This window comes from Microcaecilia unicolor, chromosome 8 (assembly GCF_901765095.1).
Source record: "Microcaecilia unicolor chromosome 8, aMicUni1.1, whole genome shotgun sequence".
NCBI lineage: Eukaryota > Metazoa > Chordata > Amphibia > Gymnophiona > Siphonopidae > Microcaecilia > Microcaecilia unicolor.
The window spans coordinates 78,991,117-79,016,743 of NC_044038.1; the positions used below are offsets into that span (position 1 = coordinate 78,991,117).

The window sequence follows — 25,627 nt, forward strand, 5'->3', positions numbered from 1 at the left end:
GCAACTTGTAATCATGATAGTGCTCCATCCTCTGTAGTCTTCCTTTAATTCCCATTGGTCCCTTAGAAAAGGACAAAAGAAAATAAACAGCCCCTTCGTAACAAGGGAAATTACACAGACCCAAAACAACAAAGGGCGGGCCTCTGGATTGATCTGTTGGGATTAATGGAAAGAAAATTATCTGGTAATAACTAATTTTACCTTCCATAGCGTCCCACAGATCAATCCAGAGACGAGTGGGATGTACAAAAGCAATCCCCAAAGTAGGGTGGGACCACCTAAATAGACACAGGCCAGAGAAACAACCCGAATTCCCAGCGGACTCACCACCACCAGAAGAAAAGAAATGCATTCCCCAGATCGCGGAGAACCGAAAAAAACCACAGAATGGTTGGTGCAGTATCCAGTAGAAGAAAGCATGACTCACCCCGAAAAACAGATCCTGGCAAGGCCCAAGAGCCCATGAAACCAATCCAGCCTAAACGATAGGCGCATTTATAGCTATGGTGATCTGCCACCGAGCCCATAACTGAGAACTGAGCTGAAGGACTGAGAGAATGCCTGGGTTGCTCACCAAAGGAAGAAAGAAGGCCACCTAGTAACCCCAGTCAACTATGAGCGCAACCACAGCCCGACTCCTGCGAGGAGTCAAGCTAACAGCCGTGATCAACGGAGAGACCCAGACGCGAACGTTAGACTCACCCCCCCCCCCTCCAGAATAGAGAGAAGCTTGACGGAGGAAAATGTCCGACAGGCCACCATGACGCCAAGCGGACAACCGAGACAAGCCTAGCCAAATCAGTCAAGATTGAACCCGTCCCAAGTCTGGAAGAGAAACTCAGAGCATAAAAACAAACTGGGCCAATTGTCACCCGCTGACATGAAGTCAGGGATATCCGCAACAGCTGAGCAAGCTATTCCGGGCCTGGAAAAGACTGCCCTCCCGAGCTAGAACAATAGCCTCCGGAGACACAGAAAAAAACCCACTTGCCGTCCAGGTCTGATCGCCCTGCAAGCTGAATAAGACCATGTGCTCAGCCAAGAGCAACAGACAAAGACAGTAGCAAACATACTGCGGAGACACAGACCAAACCGTTAGCCATAGACTGAGAAGTCTCGACAGGAGCCGAAGAAAAGTAGCTCGGCTGAACCAGAACGAATTCCGAAGCCGAAGAATTGGATCAACTCCCTACCCAGAGATAGGAAGAGCCGTCCTAAGGCTGCCCTTGCCCCACCTATCCAGTGAGCTGCCAGCGCCCCCGTAACCGGGCAAAAAACATGCTAGCCCCGTCACTCAGAATGAGAGGCCTACTGTGAACCAGCGAGGGAGTGGAAAACGAGCGCCTGCAGAAAATCCGAGGCCTGACGTCCAACCACAGAACAATGTCTGTCCATCAAAGAACGAAACGAGCAAGGCTCGGAATCCCCATCCAAGGCAATTCTGGACATCCCAAGACGAACAAAGGATCGCTGCACTGGAACGGCACCAGGCAAGACATACAGAAAGGAAACACGACTCCATGCCCAGAATTCCAAGGCCAAACAGCCACAGACAGAGCACAGCTCAACAAATAGAGCCCGGCGAAGTCCGAACAGCCTCAAGTGGAGCAAGGCTAGAAGTTGAGAAACGGAAAAAAACTCTGCGGTCACAGCTGGAACCAGGCTGTATGCTGCCAGCCTAAAAGGGAACAAGACTCGATGTTCTGAGAAGTGGAAATCGGCTGCCCCAGCCGGAGACAGGCCCGACGGCCTCAGCCGGAGACAGGCCCAGACATGATGACCTCATCAGAGCCAGACCTGACGGCCTCAGCCGGAACCAGGCCCGACAGCCTCATCCGACGCAATTCTCAACGGTCTCATCCAGAGTCAGGCTCGACGGCCTCATCCGACGCAAGCCTAAATGGCCTCCGACGGAGCAAGGCTCAACGCCTCCATTCACGTCTCCAAGAGCCGCCAGAGGAATGCGCTGTGACAGAGCAACATACAAGGCCTCGAGTCGCATCCAGTCACGACCTTCCGAGACAGACTAGATGAGCATTCCTAGAAGGAACCAAGGACAAGGACTAACAAGCGAACACCACAGGTGTCCCGACCTACAAAAGTAGACAGACTCCAGCAGACAGAAGCAAGACCTGACTCCCCAACATAGGGAAGGCCCAACACCCCCGAAGGGGTAAGGAACAAAAGGCCAAATGACACGTAATACTGTGTCCAAAAATGGTGCAAGCCTGCACTCCCTAAGCAGCCACTTGAGGGCCAGAGAGAACAAGCACCATGGTACTCAGCCACACAGTTCCTCTGCACAGCCTACCAGACCACCCCTAACGATGGAAACAAAGAAGCCAACAAACGCAAGAGGCATAAGCCTGTCTGCGGCACAGAAGAAAACTGGTAAGATGCAGCCGCCAGAAGACTGGCAAACGCCACCATCAGGCAAGCACCCCCTACAAAGAAGGAGTACCACAAAACCAAAACATGTCCCAGCAACCCCTTACTAAGCAAGGTGCAGTGGACACTCAGAACACCAAAGGCTGCACACTGCAGACCCAACCAAGGCCTTTTTAATCTTTACAGTGGAGCATAAAAGTCAGGCTCCCTGTTACACTGAGGCTATTTTTTAAAATTTAATACATTTTATCCTTCAGATCTGAATCCCCAGTGTGACACTATATTGGAGTGATGTGTTTGATAGTTTCTTTGTTGTAACTCTACACACTCGTTGCAGATTGTTTATTTGTGAGAACTTTTTAATATATGGCCATTCTCGCCAGTATCAATGCCCTGTTATGCTAGGTAGTTCATGTAAGTACATGCAAAAATGGAAACAAACTCTGGCTGCTGAAACCTGAAACCCACAGGAGAAAGAAAACTGTCATATCAGCCTCTAGAGGCATAAACACCATGGTAACCATCAGAACCTAGAGAGGAAAGTCTTAACAGCAGTAAAAATAAATATTGTAGACAGGCACTCAAGCCCTGTATGGGTCACTACTGTAAACAGGAAACTGGCTTGCAGGAGCTTGGCAGGCCCAACATGGGGAAAAAACCCATGCAGACATGAAATATACCCATAGGAGAGAAAACCAGAGGCAACTCAGCAAAAGCAATAGGCAAAAGTGCCCCATACCCCTGAAAGAAGGGCCAGAAACCTGCACAGCATCATACAGTGAAGAATAGCAGGAAAATTAGGAGAAGACGTTCTCCCCCCAGCCCCATAATCCGTGACCCAAGCTGTTCCATGAGGGAAACGAGGAGCTGCCCCCGAGAAGAAAATCAAATGTCAGCAAAATAGGGCTGCTAAACACTGAATACCCTCCGAACTGAACGAGAAAAAGGAGGGGAGGGGTACAACACATCGCGAGGCAATCCGAGGACTAGAAGACAGGTCAGACAAAATCCTACCACCCGGAGCCGTAGGAACTCCGCTAGGACTCTGAGCTCGTCCGGCAAACCAAAGACCAGCCTGACCCGCGAAAGCAGTAAGTCCCCGCACAAAATGGCGTCCGCGACGGCGAAAGCCCGCCAAAACTACAGTGCGGGCTAAGAAGCACAACGGAGTCCAACAAAATGTCTCCTGAAAATGCCCCTGCTAACTCCCAAACAGAAATAAAACATCTCCGTGCTTAGGTCAACGCGAGGCCAAAAGAACAGCTCCCAACAATATCAGAAGACAATAAAACTCTTACCTTAGAGCAAAGCAGAAAATTGAGCCCAAAGGAGGGACATACCAACCGTTGCTGTGTCCAGCACAGAGCTGAACTGCCAGAACTAAATCTCTGCTACTTCTTTCAGCTCTGCTCCCTTTATCATTTTTTTTTTCAAGGCAGGAGTGTCAGGGAGAATCAGCACGCAGAATCAAGTCATCTCACGACAGCATGGAGACAGGGAAGGGGTAGGGGAGGGACCTGGCACCCACCAGGTGTACCCCTTACTGGCCCAACCTGGCCACGATCCCCTAGCTCAACTAATCCTGAGGGAACAGGCTAGGAGCAAATCTCAATCCAAAGAGCTGCACAGGCTATGTCCATCCACCTGTTGAGATAGAGAGAATACTGGGATGAAGCTGGCTGCACAGGTCCACATATAGTAAGACTGAAGTTCTCTCTATCTCCACCTGCTGGTAGAGGGACACAACCCACTCGTTTCTAGATTGATCTGTGGGACGCTATGGAATTTGTGTTGCTCGCGTGATGGCACTTTCCATGTTTTATTTTGCCAGTTCCAATTGTGATAACAAGCAGCCTGCTTGTCCTCGGAGAATAGCAGATAGAATTCAAGGTCAGGTATACATATAAAGTAGCACATATGAGTTTATCTTGTTGGGCAGACTGGATGGACCGTACAAGGTCTTTTTCTGCCGTCACCTACTATGTTACTCTGTAGAGGGATGGCTCAAAATGAACTGCAGCACACAGAATCTGCCCAACAGAAGACTGCTTTGCTAATATGCAGATCACACATTATTTTGGCTCACTAGAGATGGGTGTGTTCCACAAGTTTGGTAAGAAATTTGAGAGATTTGTTTTTTCTAGAAGGAAATATTAAGGCACTAGTAAAAGAGGCCCGTTTCAGAGCAAATGAAACGGGCGCTAGCAAGGTTTTCGTCGCCAACAGCCCCTCCCTCCCTGGCCAACCCCTTTGTTGTTCTGCCATTGCTCCGCCCCCGTCATGACATTTGACGCGAGGGCAGGGCCCAGAGCGATGTCCCACCCCACCCCCCTCCGCCTCCCTCCCTGCCAACCCGTTCGTTGTTCTGCCATTGCTCCGCCCTCGAGGGTGGGGCCCGGAGTGATTTTGGTGGCTTCACCACCACGAACCTTCGAACCTTTTTGAAGTCAGTCAGGGCTTGGCTTCACTGACGTCAGTGTCCTCAGAACGTTGAGGGTGAGTTTTATTATAGTAGATACTTCGGTCTCAAAACTCCAAAAATGTATTTTAACAGTGAAAAGCAAAGCTGCTTTGAGCAAGTTGAAGGAACAGTGTGTGTGTATGTGGGGAGGGGGGGAGTGTTAGATGTACCTAGGATACTCAATGTGCAATGGCAGACATACCACATACTTATTATGCACACTTGCAAGAGTGCAAATATCTTATTGTGCACAGGGTCTACTCTCAAGTGTAAGCACAATGGTCTGGAAGGATACCCACAGTAATGGGTCAAAGTGTTATGGAGCTGTCCAAGGATACAAGATTATTGGAAAGAGGTTGCCCAATACTTAGGCAGACTTATAAGACAAGTAATTAAAATTAAGACCCAAGGGAATACTCCCAACACTGGGTACAAGGTGCTCGCCCACCTTTTGGTTTTGGAGAAATTGCACAGCAGGAAGCAAAGGCCTCCCCCAAACACAGAAAATTATTTCTTTTGGCATGGGAAAGACTATGCTTAAATTTCTACCCCAGAGAGCATGAAGCTTAGTTCTGATCACTATGGAAAGGAAGGAGAGGACCACGGAAAAGGACTGTTTAGAAGGGTCTGAGTTTTAGAGGAAGAACAGAGAGAATGAAAGAATCACCTGGCTTCTGGAGGAGGTGGGGTGCAGTATTCTTGAATATTGTGTTCAATTCTGGTCGCCGCATCTCAAAAAAGATATAGTGGAATTAGAAAAGGTGCAGAGAAGGGCGACGAAAATGATAAAGGGGATGGGACGACTTCCCTATGAGGAAAGGCTAAAGCGGCTAGGGCTCTTCAGCTTGGAGAAAAGGCGGCTGAGAGGAGATATGATAGAGGTCTATAAAATAATGAGTGGCGTTGAACGGGTAGATGTGAAGCGTCTGTTCACGCTTTCCAAAAATACTAGGACTAGGGGGCATGCGATGAAGCTACAATCTAGTAAATTTAAAACGAATCAGAAAAAATTTTCTTCACTTAACGTGTAATTAAACTCTGGAATTCGTTACCAGAGAATGTGGTAACGGCGGTTAGCTTAGCGGAGTTTAAAAAAGGTTTAGACGGCTTCCTAAAGGAAAAGTCCATAGACCGTTATTAAATGGGAAATTCCACTATTTCTGGGATAAGCAGTATAAAATGTTTTGTACATTTTGGGGATCTTGCCAGGTATTTGTGACCTGGATTGGCCACTGTTGGAAACAGGATGCTGGGCTCGATGGACCTTTGGTCTTTCCCAGTATGGCAATACTTATGTAAAGGGGCACAGGAGGGAAATAACTGGAAAAGGAGGTGATCTGTCATATCTATCTTTTTATTCTTAAGTTTTAAGTTGTACAACTAGAAACACATCAGAATCAACACGAACATATCTAAATCTGCACTACCCAAGATGCAAAGGCCTCAAATACACATATACAACTTACGTATCCAGCTTTCCTACATAAGCACACAACTGTGGAACACATTAACAAAAGCCTTGAAAACGACTTATGACCACCTAAACTTCCAGAAATCACTAAAAACTAACCTATTTAAAAAGGCATACCCTACCGATCCAACCTAAATGCCTGATCTCTGCGACACTCAAGTACGTAATGGACATAACTCTACCCTTCCCTGTATGATTCCCTAATTGTGGCTGTGCCACACAAACTTCATCTTACCACATCACTTTGTATTTGTTCTCACCGGAGTCTGCAAACGCCTATCCGGTACTATGTAAGCCACATTGAGCCTACAAATATGTGGGAAAATGTGGGATACAAATGTAACAAATAAAATAAATAAAACAGTTGAAAGGAACATTCAATAGAAGTCACCCATAAAAGAAATTAATACTAAGCTTCCAGATGTAAAAATTGTCTTATTATGTAGATCTGTAATGTGCTGTGTACCTCTGGTAATGCTTTCTACCATCATTTACCATGCTATCAAACATATAAATGACCAATGACTGACTCACCTGCAAATGCGCAGTAGAGACTTCCCTCTCTGTCCCGCCCCCGCGTCAAGAGGTGATGACGGAACAGAGAGGGAAACTGCACTGAGGAGTGCACCACACAGAAGGGGAGGGAGGGAACCGCCGAGGTCGCTACCGCGACCCCCCCCCCCCCAAGGTCACCGCCCCCCCCCCCCCCCCCAGGCAGGGCCCTCTCTTCTCCACTGAACTTACAGTGCCAAAACCGCAGCAGGCAGATCAGCTCCCGTCGGCCTTCCTTCCCTGCCTGTGTATCGCCCTCACCAATGTTACGTCACACAAGGGCGGGACACAGGCAGGGAAGGAAGGCCGATGGGAGCTGATCTGCCTGCTGCGGTTTTCGGCGCTGTAAGTTCAATGGAGAAGAGAAGGCCCGGCCCGGGTGGAGGGGGGGGCGGCAGCGACGACCCCCGGGGGGGGGAGGGGAGGGCAGGAGAAATGCTGGACATGGGAGGTCTCAGAAGGAGGGGGGGCCTTGGAGCTGGGAGGGATGGACGGAGGGGGACCTTGGAGCTGGGAGGGAAGAGGGGCCTTGGAGCTGGGAGAGAGGGACAGAGGGCCTTGGAGCTGGCAGGGAAGGAGGGAGGATGCTGGACATGGAAGGTCAGAAGGAGGGGGCCCTTGTAGCTGGGAGGGAATGGGGCCTTGGAACTGGGAGGGAAGGACAGTCGGATGGACAGAGGGGGGCCTTGGAGCTGGGAGGGAGGGACAGAGGGCCTTACAGCTGGGAGGGGAGGGGGGGAGGGAGTTACACATCAAAATAGAACATACCAATACTCGCCCGTTTTAACGGGCTTAACGGCTAGTTCTTGAATAATGAACACACAAAAATCCCTTAAGTATAACAAAATTAGACAAAACTGAAATGAACAATAAGCGATAACAGAATGAGGGACTATTTTGTGAGCATAAGGCACAGATGTGCCCATAACAAACTGCTATTGCTATGAATACTTAGTTACAGGGACCCTAAGTTCTATCTACTTACTGTCTGAGTTCTGCTTTCACTGTGCTGGATACTCGTGGGTAGCAGACACTGAATAGACCACATGCAGAGGTGCGAGAGGTGAACCAGTCTCCACTGGCAAGTCGCTTAACCAGTGGCACAAAGTGGGCCTCTAGATCAGAGGGGGAGTGCTCATGGGATGTGGCCCGCAGGGACTCTACTGCCTTGTCCCGCACCACTGTCTCTTCCACTGTGGCCAGGCTCTCCAGTGGGGGCTGAAAACAAAAAAAAAAAAAAGATGAAGACTAAGGGAACAGTAGCCATGTAACATACTTAAAGCAGAATGAAAGGAGAAAACAGGTGAGTAGAGGAAGTACCTAGGTTACATTTCATACAAAAATTTGAGCCTATTAATTTCTAGGCTTTAGGAAAGGAACCACATCTCCACTCTAATTAGCTGTTTTGGGTTTTTTTTTTGTTTTTTTAAATTACAAAGACGAGGTGGCCGGTTCAAATCCCACTGCTACTCCTTGTGATCTTGGGCAAGTCACTTAATCCTCCATTGCCTCAGGTACAAACTTAGATTGTGAGCCCTCCTGGGACAGAGAAATATCCAGTGTGCCTAAATGTAACTCACCTTGAGCTACTACTGAAAAAGGTGTGAGCAAAATCTAAATTAATAATAATAATAATGGTCTTAAGGCAGTTTATACACAATTATAGATAACTGATATAATAATTCTGTCCAAAAACAAAGTTTGCAGAAGTCTTGTCTACAAAAATTACCAGCTTTAAAACAAAGCAAAACAATTCAGTCTGTAATCACTCTGCACAGGCTGACAAATAAGCTTTTTGCATTTGCCTTTAGTCATATCACAACATTTACAGTCTCATTTAGCAAATGCTGTACCAGTGTTATTTCCAGTTATCTATTATACTTTTTTGGCTGTGAACATGTTGGTACTGAAGAATTCAGATGAATGCTACTATCTTGATAAACAATGGAACAGATAAAATGAACAGCCTCACCAACTGGGAATTTCTCTCATACATCAGATAGACAGATCAGACTCTATATGTCACTGTTCAGTAGTTAACTAAATTGGGAAGCTAAATCTGCTATCTTTATAGCATACAAGGCATCTCTAACAACTTATAAACTTTTACTGGAACTCTGGAAAATAGATTTAATTCAGTGTTATATTGCTCTTATACCTTTACATCTTGAGGAAACAGAATAGGCCAAGTGTGTAACATTTCCATGCAAGAGGAGCTGCCATGTTGCCAGGTTTGATAGGTTAGTTTCTTGTACAAAAGCAAGAACGCACACACATACAAAAGGACAGCACAACATTATCTATCAACTTCTAGTTGGCAAGGAAATCCTACCAGTAAGCAGTGCACATAGTCTGGACCTCCCACAAGGGCTGTGAATGTACCCAGTTGCTCTGCCAAGGCCAGGAGTACTTCATCCTCATCATAAATGGTATCTGAAATTGTAAGGGAGAAACTGAAGAGCAAAGCTGAAGAAAATGCACTATTGTTACAGAATCTCAAAGTAGTGATGCATTTCTAAAGAATATTACTGTGTTACCTATGTTACCTAATCACTGAAGATTCCACACCCACAAGATCCCCCCACCAGTGCAGCTATACAATATATTCCACATCCTTTAAAATTACAGGGTACCAGAAAAGGTGGTATTGTTGTCATCACTATACTTAAATGAATAGAAGTCAAACTGCATGTTAGATGGCTGGTAACTCAAAGCCTATAGCACACTCTAGTGTCCAACCAAAAAGCACACGCTCCAAGTCCAGGTGTGAAACTTGATTTCTGCTCCAAGCCAGGAACATTATACCACAAAGAAAGCATAGAAAATTGAAGGCAGGTAAATAACATATGGCCTATCCAGTCTGCCCATCCATGCCATCTACTCTCCCTATCACTCCCACAGAGATCCTATGTACTTGTACCAAACATTCTTGAATTCAGATACTGCTTTTATCGCCACCACTTCCACCGGAGGCCAGTCCATGAATTCACCACCTTTTCTTTGAAGTAGTTATTTCCTCAGATTACTTCTGAGTCTATCCCCTTTCACCTTCATCATATGCCCCTTTGTTCCGAAGCTTCCTTTCAATTGAGAGACTTGCCTCCTGTGCATTTATGCCACATGGGTATGTAAACAACTCTCATTATCTCACCTCTTCCACCTTTCTTCCAAAGTATACATATTGAGATCTTTAAATCTGTCCCCATACGCTTATGACGAAGACCACTGACCATTTTAGTTGCAGCCCTCTGGACTGACTTCATCCTGTTCATATCTTTTTGAAGGTGCGGTCTCCAGAATTGTATACAATATTCTAAATAAGGTCTCACCAGAGTCTTATGCAGGGGCATTATCACCCCTACTGGACAGTCCTCTCCCTATGCACCCAAGCATCCTTCTAGTTTTCACCTCATCTTTTCTACATGTCTGGCCACCTTTATCATCACATACGATTACACCCAAGTCCAGCTCCTCTTTTGTATATAAAAGTTCTTACCACCTATAACTGTACTGTTGCCTCAGGTTTTTGCAGCCCAAATGCATGACCTTGCAGTTTTTAGCATTACATCTTAGCTGCCAAATTCTGGACTATTCTTCAAGCTTTGCTAGGTCCTTCCTCATGTTATCCACACCATCAGGGGTGTCTACCCAATTGCAGATTTTGGTATCATCCACAAGGAGGCAAACCTCACCAGACAGCCCTTCAGCAATATCGCTTACAAAGATGTTACAAAGAACTGGCCTAAGAACCGAACCTTGCGGCACACTCCTGGTAACCCAGTATAAAGTTTGTAGACCTTCTAGGTCTACATGGTCAGAGCTTTAGGCCTGGATGGCTCTCCTCTCAGGAATATGATCAAAGGATGGGGAGGTTCAAGAGCCAAAGACACCTATGCAAAATGTATACTGGGTTTTATATTCAGGGGAGTTTCCCACATAAACAGCTCCCTCCCTCTAAGAGGCTGGGTCCTCCTTCATTCTGGAAGAAGCTGGAAAGTCTAAGTGTTATGTAGTGTTCTGCCTGGCAAATGACTGATGTCAATAAAGGTATATTGCTTACTGTTGAGGCTCTGGGAATCTCTGCAGGCACCCACACTGCAACATTCCAGTGCGCTACATTAATTACATTTTGAATATTTTTCTAATTCTTTCATGTACAGATAAACACTCACTCCTACTTTATTATGAATTGCATTTTTATGGTTTTACAGAGCAGAATGAGAAAAAAGTACAGTGGGGGGGGTGAAGACTTTTACAGGGTTCTATGCCTTTCCCAGCATGGTATACCTTGCACACTTCAGGAGGAGGAGCTCATTTCATTAATACACTATTCCCAGAATCAAAACCTCACTGCTTGTGAATGGTACAGACAAATTGCCCTGGGTTCTAATGCATAAGCAGACTGTAGGTGGACTGTGGAAAATGAAAAAGGAATGAATTTGCCAGTCTGTGCTCTCACTAGGGCTGATCAGGCACCTTGGTCTGGAATAGAGTATGGCAATCTCAAATATTGCCAAGTTCTTCCAATGAAACTGTCCCACTTTAAGGGTGTGATCTGTTTCATTAGAGTACCCTCTCTACCTATAATCACAAAAACAAACTTTGCAACTGCTGCCCCAAACATCCAATTTTTGGTACAGCAACATGCTCTTATTACCTGTCAAAAATGGTAGTAGCTCACTCCTTGTCCTCTCCACCCCCAGTGCCAATGCAATCGTAGACAGCTTCTTGATGCTGTTGAGACGCAGCTGGAATTAAATAGGGAAAAATGATTTGAAGTGATGCAAAAATAAATATAAAGATTCCTGAGCTGGAAGTCCAAATATCACCCATATACCAAAAGAAATGATGTTAAGGATGTTTATGGCAAATACTCAAACATGTACAGCATTTGCTAGTCCCTTATGTTAGAAGAACCAATATTTTAAAATAAGGTTTCACCCAGCAGCTCTTATCTAGCAAGCAACATAACTCGAAGGCACAGCTGTGTGTAAAGGTTTGACAAAATTCTTCACCAGAAAATTTCTGACAAGTTTGAGAGCCATCTTTAATTTTGCTGGATAAACCATGAGGGCTAGACAGAGCATTCAAATTCCTGAGACATGTGTTCTATGAAGTTCTATGAACTACAGACAGAATCTAGGTAGTGCAGTTTTTGACTCAACCCAAAAAGTGTAAAAATTCAACACAGGTAAATAAAGTGATCCCTACAACAAATATCCCAGTCATCCAGCTCATAAGAGGCTTCCTACCAGCTGTGCTAAACATGGGGGGGGGGGGAATGCTCATCTTGTTCTCAAAGTCTTTCAGGCTGTCCGAGATAGGTAGTGTGTAATCCGGGGTATAGATAGTTTTGGGGTTATCAGCACTGTATTGGGATGAGAGGATGAGACAGTGTATTTTTTCTTTATTGAGTTTTAGTTGAAATGCATTTGCCCATGAGTCCATGATGTTCAAGCTGAGCTTGATTTCACTGGTGATTTCTGTCAGGTCATGTTTGTAAGGAATGTACATTGTGACATCATCTGCATAGATGAAAGGGTTAAGGCCTTGGTTGGCCAAGGACTTGGCTAGTGGGGTCATCATTATGTTGAAGAGGATCGGTGATAGTGGTGATCCTTGAGGTACTCCAGTCTGCTTTTCACGGTGATGATATGTTTGAGTTTGATTTCACTTGATATGTTCTTGTGGTTAGGAAACCCCTGATCAACCAATCCCGAAGTAATCTAGTAGTCTTAGTAATATATTGTGGTTTACCATGTCAAATGCACTAGACATGTCGAATTGGAGGAGAAGGATGCTTTTGCCTGTTGCTATTTCCTGCTTGAATTTGGCTAGGAGAGTTGTTAGTACTGTTTCAGTGCTATGGAGGGAGTGAAATCCTGATTGTGATTCATGTAACATTGAGAATTTGTTTATATAATCAGTAAGTTGTTTGGTTACTATGCTTTCCATCAGTTTGATTATCAGTGGGATAGATGCTACTGGACGGTAGTTAGTGATTTCATTTGGGTTTTTTTTCTGGGTATCTTTTGGTATTGGGGTGAGTAGGATATTGCCATTTTCCTTACGGAAGAGGCGTTGCTGAAGAATGTATTTTAGGTGGGATGTGAGATCTGCTATGAAGCGGTCAGGGGCGGGTTTTAGTAGGTAGTTGGGACAGGTATCTAGTTTACAGTGAGTGTTGGAGGACCTATTAATCGCCTGGGTAACTGCTTCGACGGTGAGGAGAGCGAAGTTTGACCAGGTTCGGTCAGCTGGATATTCTCCAAAGGTTGGGTCCAAATCATTAAGGAAGTTTTCGGTATCGGTGTTGTCCTGAGGTAACTTGTTGCATAGGTTTACATTTTTTTCTTTGAAGTACTTAGCAAGTTTGTCTGCAGATGGGATGTCTGTATTCATTGTAGTGACCAAGGTGGTGTCTAGGACTTTGTTCACGAGTTGGTATAATTTCGTATCTTTGTAATCTGTCCTTATTTTAGTTTTATAGTATGATCTTTTCGTCTGTCTTATTGCGTATTTGTATTTTCTTTGTGTTTGTCTCCATGTGTTGAGTGTATGCTCATCTTTTGTTTTTTTCCATGCTTGTCCGAATTTCCTGGATTGTGTTTTTAGCTTTTATAGTTCATCGTTGAACCATGGTATAAGAGTTGTGCCTACGTGAGGTTCTTGTTCGTAAGGGTGCTATTCATCCAGTATGTTTTTGCATCTTTTATCCCATTCTATGAGGTAGTATATGGAGTCCGTTTGTTATTGTATATCTGTTGCCAGAATGTTTTCGTGTCTACTTGACCTCTTGTGCTGTAGGTTGTGTGTTCTTGTATATGGTATGAACCCTTCTTCCGCCAGTTTAGGGATAAGTTTAACTTATAGTGATCGGTCCATGGTGTTTCTGTCCATTTAATGTGTTATTATTAGGTTCTGGTCTGTTGACAGTTTGTGTGAAATGAGGTCAAGTGTGTGCCCTTTGACGTGGGTTGCTTGCATATGTGGCCATTTGAGATCTCATAGGTGGAGGAATTCCTTGCATTCTTGTGCGTTGATAGAGTTTGGGTCTTCTAGGTGAAGGTTAATGTCTCCTAATAATAGTATATTGGAGTTGGTTACACATGTTTTAAATGAAGTTAGTCTGGCCTTTGTTCCAATTACCTGGTGGTCTGTAAAACAAGACACAGTTCAGGTGATCGGGTAGGGCTTTGTTGTGGATTCTGATTGCGGCAATTTCAAGATTAGGTGTTATGGACTCGGCAGTGGTATCGGTGGTAAAAGTGGGATCAATAGATTAGTGCTATGCATCCGCCTCTCTTTTCCTTTCTGATCCAGTGTATGATTTTGTATCCTGGAGGGCACAGATCTAAGATTACAGGGTCCTTTTCATCATGGATCCAGGTTTCATTGATGAAAAGCAGATCTAGGTTTTCTGACATGATCCAGTCTGTTAATATTGTTGTTTTGTTTACAGCTGATCTGGCGTTGATGCAACCCACTTGAATTGTTTGGTATGGGTCTTCTGCATGTGGTGTTGTGTGGATTTTTGTTCGTTGCCGTTTCTTTGTTAATGTGAATTTGTTAGGACCTTTCTTTCCCTTCTGTTGTGGTTGTTCGCATGTTGGTGTTCTTCCTTTGTTTAAGTTATTGCCGGTTTGATGAGGTGTGGTGTATCGGATCAGTCTTTGATGGATATGTAATATGGGTATGATGTTACTTTCTGCAAGTGGGGTGGTGGTTAGTGTTAGGTGGATCAGTGTTAAGGAGTAGATTACTAGTAGTTTGAAGATATTCATCTTGGTTTCAATTCACTGTGGGCTACTTATAGGCCGTGTTCTGATGATAGGATGTGTGATAGGACTGTGTTCTTTGGTATGGGATCTGGCATTCTGGTCTTGTATGTTTTTCAGCTTGCCTTTGGGCTGATAAGATCGACAGTGGCTCCGGTTTCAGTGATATGTTAGTGAACAGAGGAGATGGGGAGAGGTATAGCTCTAAGTCGAGGGTCCTCCTTTAATCTGTCTCCTAGTAACTAATTGCTTCCCACTCTCCTTGCCCACTGATCTTCAGGCTCCTAGTTCTTGCTTTGGCTGGAGACAGAGGGGAGGCAGGGGGGAGGGTGAACCTTCAGAGCACTTTCAGGTAGTTGGCAGGGAGGTGTCACAGATGCGACGTTAAGCAATCAAGTTGAAAGATTTTAAATTCAGAGTACTTTAAAGGTGACAGCTGTGCTAGTTTCAGCTCTTACTTTTTCTTATGCTTACTTAAAATATTATGGTGTTCATAGATTGCCTATGTTAATACAATAACCAGTTTCTCATTCTGAATTCAGTAGCTGTCTTTGATCGCTAACAAGTTGGCCCAGAGGGGAGGGTTAGCTCTTGGTCAGGGAAAAGGTATTAGAAAGACAATGGTAAGGTACTTGATTTAACTGATCTTTGGAATGTTGAGTAGCCTAGTGGTTAGGGTGGTGGACTTTGGTCCTGGGGAACTGAGGAACTGAGTTCGATTCCCACTTCAGGCACAGGTAACACTTAACCCTTCATTGCCCCATGTAAGCCACATTGAGCCTGCCATGAGTTGGAAAGCGCGGGGTACAAATATAACAAAACAATGTGGCCAGCAGGAATGTTGGCGCATGAAACTGATTTTAAACTTCCATAAGGTATTTTCCTTTTCTCAAGTGTCTTTCCTAAGGGAAAATTAGGTTCTTACCTTGGTAATTTTCTTTCCTTTAGTCATAGCAGATGAAGCCATATGGGTTGTGTCCATCAACCAGCAGGGGGAGATAGAGAGCACTCAACTTTTCACAGTGCCTCATGGCCAGCCAGCTCCACTGCCTTTCAGTATTTGAAGCTTCCAAAGCAGTATGGCAAACCGCAATGGGAATAACATGAACTTTCCTCACAGCCAACGATGGCCCCTTAACAAGGGCATGAACTCAAAAGGAGGGAATGAACACATCCTCCTGGAGAGAATAAACTCATCCTCCAAAACATAAACTGGAGGGAACGGACTCATCCTCCTATAAGTGAACATGAATCCTGAAGACTGTTTTCCAACTTTCTCCCAAGGAAGGAACTTCAGGAAACAAGAACAGAACCTGAAACAGATTCATTGCATACAGACAATCATACAGGGAGGGCTCATGGCTTCATCTGCTATGACTAAAGGAAAGAAAATTACCAAGGTGAGTACCTAATTTTCCCTTCCTTGTCATCAAGCAGATGAAGCCAATACGTATGGGATGTAACAAAGCAATCCCTATATAGGGTGGGAACAGGTCACACCACGCGCTAGCACTTGTGCTCCAAAACGCGCATCCCTCCTAGCAGCCACATCCAGCCTGTAATGTCGGGCAAAAGAGAGCTTAGAAGCCCATGTTGCTGCACTGCATATCTCTTGACGAGAGAGTGCTCCAGTTTCAGCCCAAGAGGAAGAAATCACTCTGGTAGAATGCGCCTTAAAGGCTACAGGCGGAGACTGGTCGGCAAGCAGATAAGCTGAAAAGATAGTTTCTTTGATCCAGCGGGCAATAGTGGCTTTAGACGCTGGAGACCCTCTGTGAGGACCTGATAGCAAAACAAACAGATGATCATAGATCCTGAAAGAGATAGTAACTCGCAGATACTGCAGTGGAGTCCTGCGCACATCCAACAGGTGCAACTGCCCAAAAGATACTGGAAACTCCTCCTTATCGAAGGAGGGCAAGAAAATAGGCTGGTTTAGGTGAAACGCTGAAACCACCTTAGGCATGAAGGAAGGCACGGTCCGAACCGTGACCCCGGACTCTGAGAATTGCAGAAATGGTTCAGCGCCTGGAGCTCTGACACCCGTCTCGCCGAAGTAATGGCCACAAGAAAAACGGCCTTTAGTGTCAAATCTTTCTCCGATGCTCGCCGAAGCGGCTCAAAAGGAAAAGCCTGCAGGGCCTTCAAAACTAGCCCCAGGTTCCAAGCTGGACAGGGTGCTCGCACGGAAGGCCGGAGCCAAAGCACCCCACTAAGAAACCGTGCCACATCTGGATGAGCAGCTAAAGACACGCCTTCAATCTTACCACGAAGGGAGGCCAACGCTGCCACTTGCACCCGCAGGGTGTACACCATCCTGCAAAAAGTCCAGAATCGGCGAGACAAGTCCATAAACCGGTACTAAACGGACTTGGAAAAATCCAAAATTCCAGGAATAACATGTATAGAATGTTTGTACGTTTGGGAAGCTTGCCAGGTGCCCTTGGCCTGGATTGGCCGCTGTCGTGGACAGGATGCTGGGCTCGATGGACCCTTGGTCTTTTCCCAGTATGGCATTATGTACTTATGTATGGGTGTGATCGCTTTTGAAGCACACCAAGACTCAAACTGGCGCCAAATCCTGGCATAAGCCACAGAAGTGGAACGCTTGTGGGCCTGCAGGAGAGTGGAAATGACTGTTTGAATAGCCTTTGTCCCTCATTTGCGCCCTCTCAATCGCCATGCCATAAGACCAAGCGGCAGGTGTCCTCCATGGCTACCGGGCCCTGTGACAACAGGTTCGGTACCAGAGGTAAAAGGAAGGGGAGCCTCCACTAGCATCTGTCGGAGGTCCGCATACCAAGGCCTTCTGGGCCAATCCGGGGCGATGAGGGCCACTTCTCCTGGGTGCAGCCGAATCTGCAGGAGCACGCGCCCTATCAAGGGCCACGGAGGGAACACATATAGTAGGCCCGGAGGCCAGGGCTGAGTCAAGGCATCTAACCCTGCCGAGCGAGGATCTCTCCGTCTGCTGAAGCAGCACGGGACTTTGGCATTTGAACTTGTCGCCATAAGATCCATCACGGGCTTGCCCCATTTGGCACATACCTGCAGGAATACTTCGTCTGCTAGTTCCCATTCTGCTGGATCGATCTGATGCCTGCTTAGATAATCGGCTTGCACGTTGCTCTGACCTGCAATGTGAGCTGCCGACAGAAACTGAAGATGCAGCTCGGCCCAGTGGCAAATCTGTTCGGCCTGCGCGGCCAGTGCTCTGCACTGAGTGCCGCCTTGTCGATTTATGTAGGCCACTGCTGTCGTGTTGTCCGACATCACTCTGACAGCCAATCCTTCCAGGGTCACTTGAAAGGCCAGAAGCGCCTGAAACACCGCTTTCAACTTCAGGCGGTTGATGGACCACTCCGACTCCTCGGGTGTCCATAGACCCTGGGCATGCTTCCCCTTGCAATGTGCGCCCCAGCCCTTCAGGCTGGCATCTGTCACTACTAGACACCAATCGGGGAGCGCCAGCGGCACTCCTCGCCGCAGCATGCTGTCTGAGAGCCACCACTCCATGCTGAGTCGGGCCGCAGGGAGCCAAGGAAGTCTGCATTGATAATCCTGAGAAACTGGAGACCATCTTTGAAGTAGGGAATACTGTAGAGGTCTCAGGTGCGCTCTCGCTCAGGGCACCACTTCCAATATGGCTGTCATCGATCCCAGCAGCTGGACAATGTCCTAAGCTCGCGGGCGGGGCATGCTCAGGAGCAGACGGACCTGATTCTGAAGCTTGCACCGCCTTAGCTCGGGTAGGTATACATAGCCCGGAGTCTGTGTCGAACCTGGCCCCCAAATATCCTAGAGATTGCGAGGGGGTCAGGTGACTTTTGGCCATATTGACGACCCAGCCTAGAGTTTGAAGTACTAAGACCACTCTGGCTGTAGCTTGATAGCTCTCTGTTACAGAGTCTGCTCTGATGAGCCAGTCGTCTAGGTACGGGTGAACCCTGATACCTTCTCGCCTGAGCAAAGCAGCTACTACCACCACTACCTTCGAAAAGGTTCGGGGAGCTGTGGCGAGGCCAAAAGGCAAGGCCCGGAACTGGAAATGTTTTCCCAACACCGCAAACCTCAGAAACTTCTGGTGCAGGGGCCAAATTGGTATGTGCAAGTAAGCTTATTTCAGGTCTAGAGACGTGAGAAACTCTCCTGGCTGTACCACAGCAATGACGGAGCGCAGGGTTTCCATGTGGAAATGCCGCACTCTCAGGGACTTGTTTAATTCTTTTAAGACCAGAATAGGGCGAAAAGACCCACCTTTTCGCGGCACCACAAAGTAGATGGTGTATCGGCCATAGCCGTGTTCGGCGGGAGGTACCGGGGATACGGCCCCTAACTGAATCAGACCTTGCAAAGTCTCCTCTACCGCCGCCCGTTTGGCAGCAGAACCGCATCGGGACTCCACAAACACATCTCTTACTGGGGCATTGAATTCTATTCTGTAGCCATCTCTGATCAGGTCCAGAACCCACTGATCTGAGGAAATATTGGCCCACTCCTCGGCAAAGAGGGAAAGACGTCCTCTGATGACAGGAAGCGAGGAGGGGGCCAGCGCACCATCATTGAGAGGGTCGCCCCTGAACTCCAGGCCTAGAGCCGGTGGCTGCGGAACGCATGTCCGAGTGAAAGGAGTTCCTCTGCTGAAAAATGGGCAGGACAAATGAACCCAGCAGAACGCCCCGGGCGGTACCTTCTAGCTTCACGGAAGCGAGGTCTATAAGAGGAGTGGACCGCCTGGCCCTTGGAGGAAGGCCTCGGCCTATCTTCGGGCAAGCGCTGGGGTTTAGGATCTCCCAGGCCTTTAACAATTTTTTTTTCCAAACTGCTCACCAAATAGAAGGCCTTGAAAGGGCAACTTCACCAACCTTTGCTTAGAGGCCATGTCCGCTGCCCAATGTCGTAGCCAAATAAGACGGCGAGCCGCCACTGCTACTGCCATTTGTTTAGCCGAAGCTCCGACAATATCATAAAGGGCATCAGCCAAAAAGGACAAGGCCGACTCCAGCCGCGGAGCCACATCCGAGAAGGGCTCCGCTCCATCTCCGGGCTGTTCCACTGCCTGTTGCAACCACGCCAGGCAGGCTCTATCAGCATAACAACTGCATGCAGACGCCCGAACAGTAAGACCTGCAATTTCAAAGGACCGTTTAAGTGCTGCTTCCAGCCTACGGTCTTGTATATCCTTCAGGGCAACTCCTCCTTCCACAGGGAGGGTAGTTCTCTTTGTCACTGCAGTGACTAGGGCACCTACTTTAGGCCTTGCAAAGCGAGCCAAATGCTCCTCACGCAGAGGGTATAATTGCCCCATAGCCCTGGAAACTTTCAAAGGTCCCTCGGGGTCAGCCCACTGAGCGGAAATAAGCTCGTGGATGGAGTCATGCAAAGGAAAGGCTCGAGCAGGCTTTTTGGTACTAGCCAACCTAGGATTCACAGAGGAGGCCGTGCCACTGTCAGGCTCTTCAATAGAAAGGACCTGTAGGGCATCTGAAATAAGCGCTGGCAGCTCATCACGGTGGAAAATCCTCATCGCGGAGGGATCACCCAGATCCTGTGGTAATTCTGCACCTGACTCTGGCTCCTCAGACCACGAAGGCCTGCCAGAACTCTCCAAATCCTCACAGCCCGACCACGGGGGGGGTGGGGGGGAAGGTGGTGCACCACAACCTGAAGGGGAATTAGCCCTTCTATGCTTTTCTTTATGCCAATTATAAGGGAAAATAGCCTCAGCGGGCAGTCCCAGGCCAGAATCCACCGGGGGGGGGGGGGGGCAATAGAAGGGGCCTCAGACGACCCTTGAGGGAGAGCTCTTTTCAGCATGTATGCTTTATGCAATAACAACACAAAATCAGGGGAGAAAAACTCGCTCTTGGCACCCAGATCCCGTCCTGGGCTAGCCGCTCCCTGAATAGCCTCAATTCGAGGTCCCCCCGGGCTCAGGGCTCTCCATCTCTACAGAGGCCGCGCCATGCGGAGAATTCAAAATGGCATCCGTTGCCAGCTCTGAGCGGGAAGAATCATCGCTCGCCATGCTCGGGCCGACTCTTACACCTGTACAGCACGATTTACAGAGCCCCGCTGCTGATTTGCGCTTGCCACACCGGGAACTGCAGGAAAATTCAAAATGGCGGTTTCGCGCCAAAAACGCCCCGATCGCGGGCCCACCCCAGAGGAGTTAGAAAACACTCTTACCTCACCGGACCGAGTATCACAGCTCCGGTCCCATAGAAGAATCAAAGGAAAACCTCTGTTCCAATTTTTTTTTTAACGCTGTGAGGAAAGCAGAGGTAATAAGAACTCTGGAGGCTCAGATGAGTGGGAAAGGCAGGGAAAGGCGAACCAATGTGCCTGCATCCACTGAGTGGGAAAGGACAGGGAAAAGCAAGCTAATATGTCCACATCCATGGGGGCATGGGTAAGGCAGGGAAAGGGCTAACCTATGTGCCTTCAAAGTGAAGCTGCTATAGCCTCTAACACCCCGGCTAACAACTGGCAAGCCAGGAGCCACCCCCAGGCAGATTTTTGATGGAGCTCGAAGAAGCTGCAGCCACCCTGCTTGGGGAGATAGAGAATACTGGAGAGGCAGTGGAGCTGGCTGGCCATGAGGCACTGTGAAAAGTTGAGTGCTATCTCCCCCTGCTGGTTGATGGACACAACCCATACATAATGGCTTCATCTGCTTGATGACAAGGAAGCTGCTATTTCATATAGAATAATTTTGTTCGACTGAATTTCCTCTAACATATAGAGCAACCCACCTCCAATTTTATCCATTATCATTATGATAAAATTTGTACCCTGATAACACAGTGCCCCATCAATTGTCCCCCTTCCACCAGGTCTCTGAAATGTCTAATATATCTACCTCTTCCATTTACTGCTACATACACCCAACTCTCCCATCTTATTTTTTATCCTTTTAGCATTTGTATATAGACACTTCAAATTGTGTTTTTTCCTGGCATCTACAAGCTGCTTTGAAGTTGACTGATAATTTGCATCCCTTACTCTGTTCTCCCATTAAATACTCCTGGCTCTCTTTCACCATTATTGAAACCTCTCTTGGGATTCCCTAAAGATCCTGTTTCAATAATATCCTTCCAGGGCACCCCACACTGGACAATGCGCTCTTGGACGACTGATGGCTGCTCTATCTCACCACAGCTTGGGGAATGTGGTACCTGAATGATTCATACCAAGGCATGGACTATTTTTCTGTGATCGCTCTGGGGACTGGTCTGATGTCACATCTCCACTTTAGCCACCTTCTGCATGGAACCCGCCCATTTTCCCAGGGTATCTTTAAAAAAAATATCCTCTTTTACATAAGGGTAGACAGGTGTGGTGTTGACCATGTTAGCATCATGGTTTTTCAGTGGCAGTCATCTCATATTTGTCCATTTGTGATAAACCAGAATTTTCTCTGGAACAGGGGGGGGGGGGGGGGGGGAAGTTCCAGGGTTAGGTGTCCAGGGGTCTTAAAAGCATGTGGTTCATGTGCTCACAGAGGAAGGGGCGGTAAAATCTTTCAGTCCTGCAGCAAAATATATTTTATCAACCAAGAACCAATTCCAGTGTCTACAGCTTCGCCATTATGTATCTTCCCTATTTTGGACTGATTTGACTGAAGATATTAGTGAATCTTTGGGATCGCAGCACCATGTTCCTCACCAGTACCTTGAAGACACCATGCCTGACCTCAATTATGCCAAATTAACTGCACACGGTCCACCGACTTGTCCTGTTTGCTTTCACCTTTCCTTCTTCAGGTTTTTGTTGTTCACTTATACACAGTGAAGAATGTTTTCCACCGTGAACCTTTATACAAATTCACCCTGTGCTGTCAAGTTTCGCCTCATCGGGTGCAGAGTGCAGGATTCTTGTCTGGAAGGACTTTGTCCCTGATGTATATTTGGAGGTTCTACTTTAGGACATATGGTTTGGCATTGTCCGAGGGTCCAGACCTTTTGGATCACTTTAATTCAGACCCTTCGGAAACTCTGGGATTGGATGGTGCGACTGGATCCCCTCTTTTTGTTTGGACATTACATCCTGAGTGATCCAGTGCCGCAAGGCTTTAAGCATTGTCTTTTTCAGTCCATTCTGTTAATGTTGATGTGCTTATTTAATTGAACAGTTACGCATGGAGCGGATGCAAGTTGTGGATGAATAACATTGCTCAAGGCCGCTCCTTTCAGGACACCTAGGAACTCTTTTGGCTCACTTTGCTCCATCAGGCCTGGAGAAGTTTATAGAATTTTTGACTGTTTTCCGCTTCAGGAGAGTTGTACGATAAAATGAAGATACATACCTCTAGCAGGTATTCTCTGAGGTCAGCAGGCTCAATATTCGTACGCATGGGTCGTCGTCCGCGACAGCCCAAGAGACTGAAGAAATCTTCAAAAGCTCAAGAACCTTCCCAAATGTTCCGCCGCTCGGGCCGACCCACCGCACATGCATGGGCAGCTTCCCGCCCACGACACAAACATGCAGTGATCAGTTTAATAAAAAGCAAAACAATATAAGTGAAACAAATCCAACGGGGAGGAGGGAGGTTGTAAGAATATTGCGCCTGCTGTCCTCGGAGAATACCTGCTACAGGTATGTATCTTCATTTTCTCCGAGGACAAGCAGGCTCAATATTCTTACGCATGGGGTATCCCTAGCCCCCAGGCTCACTCAAAACAATGAACATTGGTCAATTGGGCCCTGCAACGGTGAGGGCATAACTTAGATTGACCTAAAAAAAAAAACCACAACTAAGTGAGAGTGCAGCCTGGGCCTAGGAGGGTGGAGTTGGATTCTAAACCCCGAACAGATTCTGCAACACCAACTGCCCAAACCGACAGTTGCATCGGGTATCCTGCTGAAGGCAGTAGTGAGATGTGAATGTGTGGACTGATGACCACGTTGCAGCCTTACAAATCTCTCTTCAATAGAAGCTGACTTCACAAGAGAAGGGGCAAACAGAGGGCTTACCCTGCTCCCTCTGCGAGACAGGCATTGGGACCGATGGACCGTTTCACTGTTCCCCGTGTAGAATTGACTGGGCAACAACCCCCGCTGCAGGAAGGATCGATGAGAGGAGAACCGACCTCCGTGCCTGAGGGAGAGGTCACGCTGAGCCCAGAGAAACGGAGTCCTCCTTCGATGCCGGCAATGCTGACAGACCCTGGATTGACTATATCCGATGAGATGTCTGATCTGGGAGCAGGGGCAGACTCTGCTAGCAGAACGCTGAGTGCAGCAGTGCTGGTGGATACTGCTGAGAATACCGAAGGAGTAGGAGTTGAATCACAGGACAGCAAGACTGGCTCTGAGAGAGGAGCTCGGGAAGAGGTAATATTGAAACAATTTCCTTAAAAAACAGAGAAAATAACCCTAGAAAAAATTTGGGATGCTTTGGAAAAAGTTTAGAAGATTCTCTAACCCAGAAATTATCTCCGATAGTAAAAGTTACTCAAACAAACCAAGTAAAGTAGCAGACTTGGAAAAACAGTTGGAACAAACTAAAACTTTTGAACAAACGTTTATACTTGAAACAAATCAAATTAAAGAGAATCAAATAACTTTAACAAAAGAAAATGTATACCTACATAGGAAAATAGAAACTTTAGAAAATTTACAAAGGATGAAAACATTGATATTTATAAACTTTCCTAAAGTTTCAGCAGGGGCTCCTTTAATAAAACATTTAAAAGATATCTTTCTGAAGTATTAAAAATTACTGAACAATTGTTTCCACCTGTAGCAAAGATTTATTATTTGGCTCCCTATATTAAGAAACCAAGTGAGCGTATAATACCATCTATGGAGACCCCATTTGAGGAGCTAAATTTGAATTTATCACAAACAATTGAAGATGAACTATGTGGAGTAACAGCTACATTAATTACAGACTTTGTTCTACAGCCGGATCGAGATTGGATCTTGAAAACTTTCTTTAAGCATAGACATGAAGTTTTTTTGAATTGCAAAGTCAAAGTATTTCCTGATATTGCTAGACAAACTCAGAAAAAACGTCAGCTTTTTTGAAACTTCGTGATCGTGGATTGTTACAGGGGGGAATTTTCTGGGTTAATTTTCCTTGCAAGTGTGTTGCTAAATTTAAATCAATTAAATATGTTTTGGGGTTTTTTTGTTTTTTTTTAGAGTGATCAATTAGCAAAATTCCTGGACTCCAGACAAAAACCAGCCGTAAACTCTCTGGTGATTCCTTCAGAGGAATGTTCTATTCATTTTTTCCTATGTTAACCAATTTTGAATAGTGCCTTGTCTATATTGTGGACTTTAGCAGTAATTATCATTTAATAGATTTTGTTTATAAAATATATTTTATGTATGGTATGGTAATACTCCTTTTCTGTACAAGTTTCTTGTAAAATTCATTGAAAGTATAAAAAAATAATTAATAAAAAAAAAAAAAAAGAAGCTGACTTCAAGTAAGCCACTGACGCAGTCATGGCTCTGACATTATGAGCCGTGACATGGCCCTCTAGAGTCAGCCCAGCTTGAGCATAAGTGAAGGAAATGCAATCTGCTAGCCAACTGGAGATGGTGCGTTTACCGAGTTGGTCTTGAGACCAGATTCTGATAAGTGTAGAAGGTATTCAAGCATGGTCCGTGTAGGACAAGAAAAAGGAACTAGGGCCTTGCTGTCACACCAGACGGCAAACCTACTCCATTTAAAAGAATAACACCGTTTCGTGGAATCTTTCCTGGAACAAGCAAGACTTGGGAGACACCCTCTGAAAGACCTAAAGAGGCAATTTCTAAGTTCTCAACATTCAAGCCGTGAGAGCCAGAGACTGGAGGTTGGGATGTAGAAGCGCCCCCTCGTTCTGTGTGATGAGGGTCGGAAAACACTCCAATCTCCAGGGTTCTTAGGAGGACAACTCCAGAAGAAGAGGGAACCAGATTTGATGGGGCCAAAAAGGAGCGATCAGAATCATGGTTCCCTGGTCTTGCTTGAGTTTCAGC

General features: G+C 46.4%; 1 protein-coding gene across 1 annotated transcript in view; it reads right to left on the bottom strand.

Annotated features, from left to right (window-relative positions):
- Nucleotides 1–25,627, bottom strand: part of LOC115476791 (serine/threonine-protein phosphatase 2A 65 kDa regulatory subunit A alpha isoform) — a 163,938-nt gene that overhangs the window by 120,850 nt on the left and 17,461 nt on the right. Inside the window, exons 4-6 of the mRNA XM_030213370.1 lie at nt 11,530–11,620; nt 9,205–9,305; nt 7,858–8,090 (exon numbers count right to left, since the gene is read on the bottom strand). Of these exons, the coding sequence (XP_030069230.1) occupies nt 7,858–8,090; nt 9,205–9,305; nt 11,530–11,620 (425 nt within the window). The remainder of the gene's footprint in view (nt 1–7,857; nt 8,091–9,204; nt 9,306–11,529; nt 11,621–25,627) is intronic.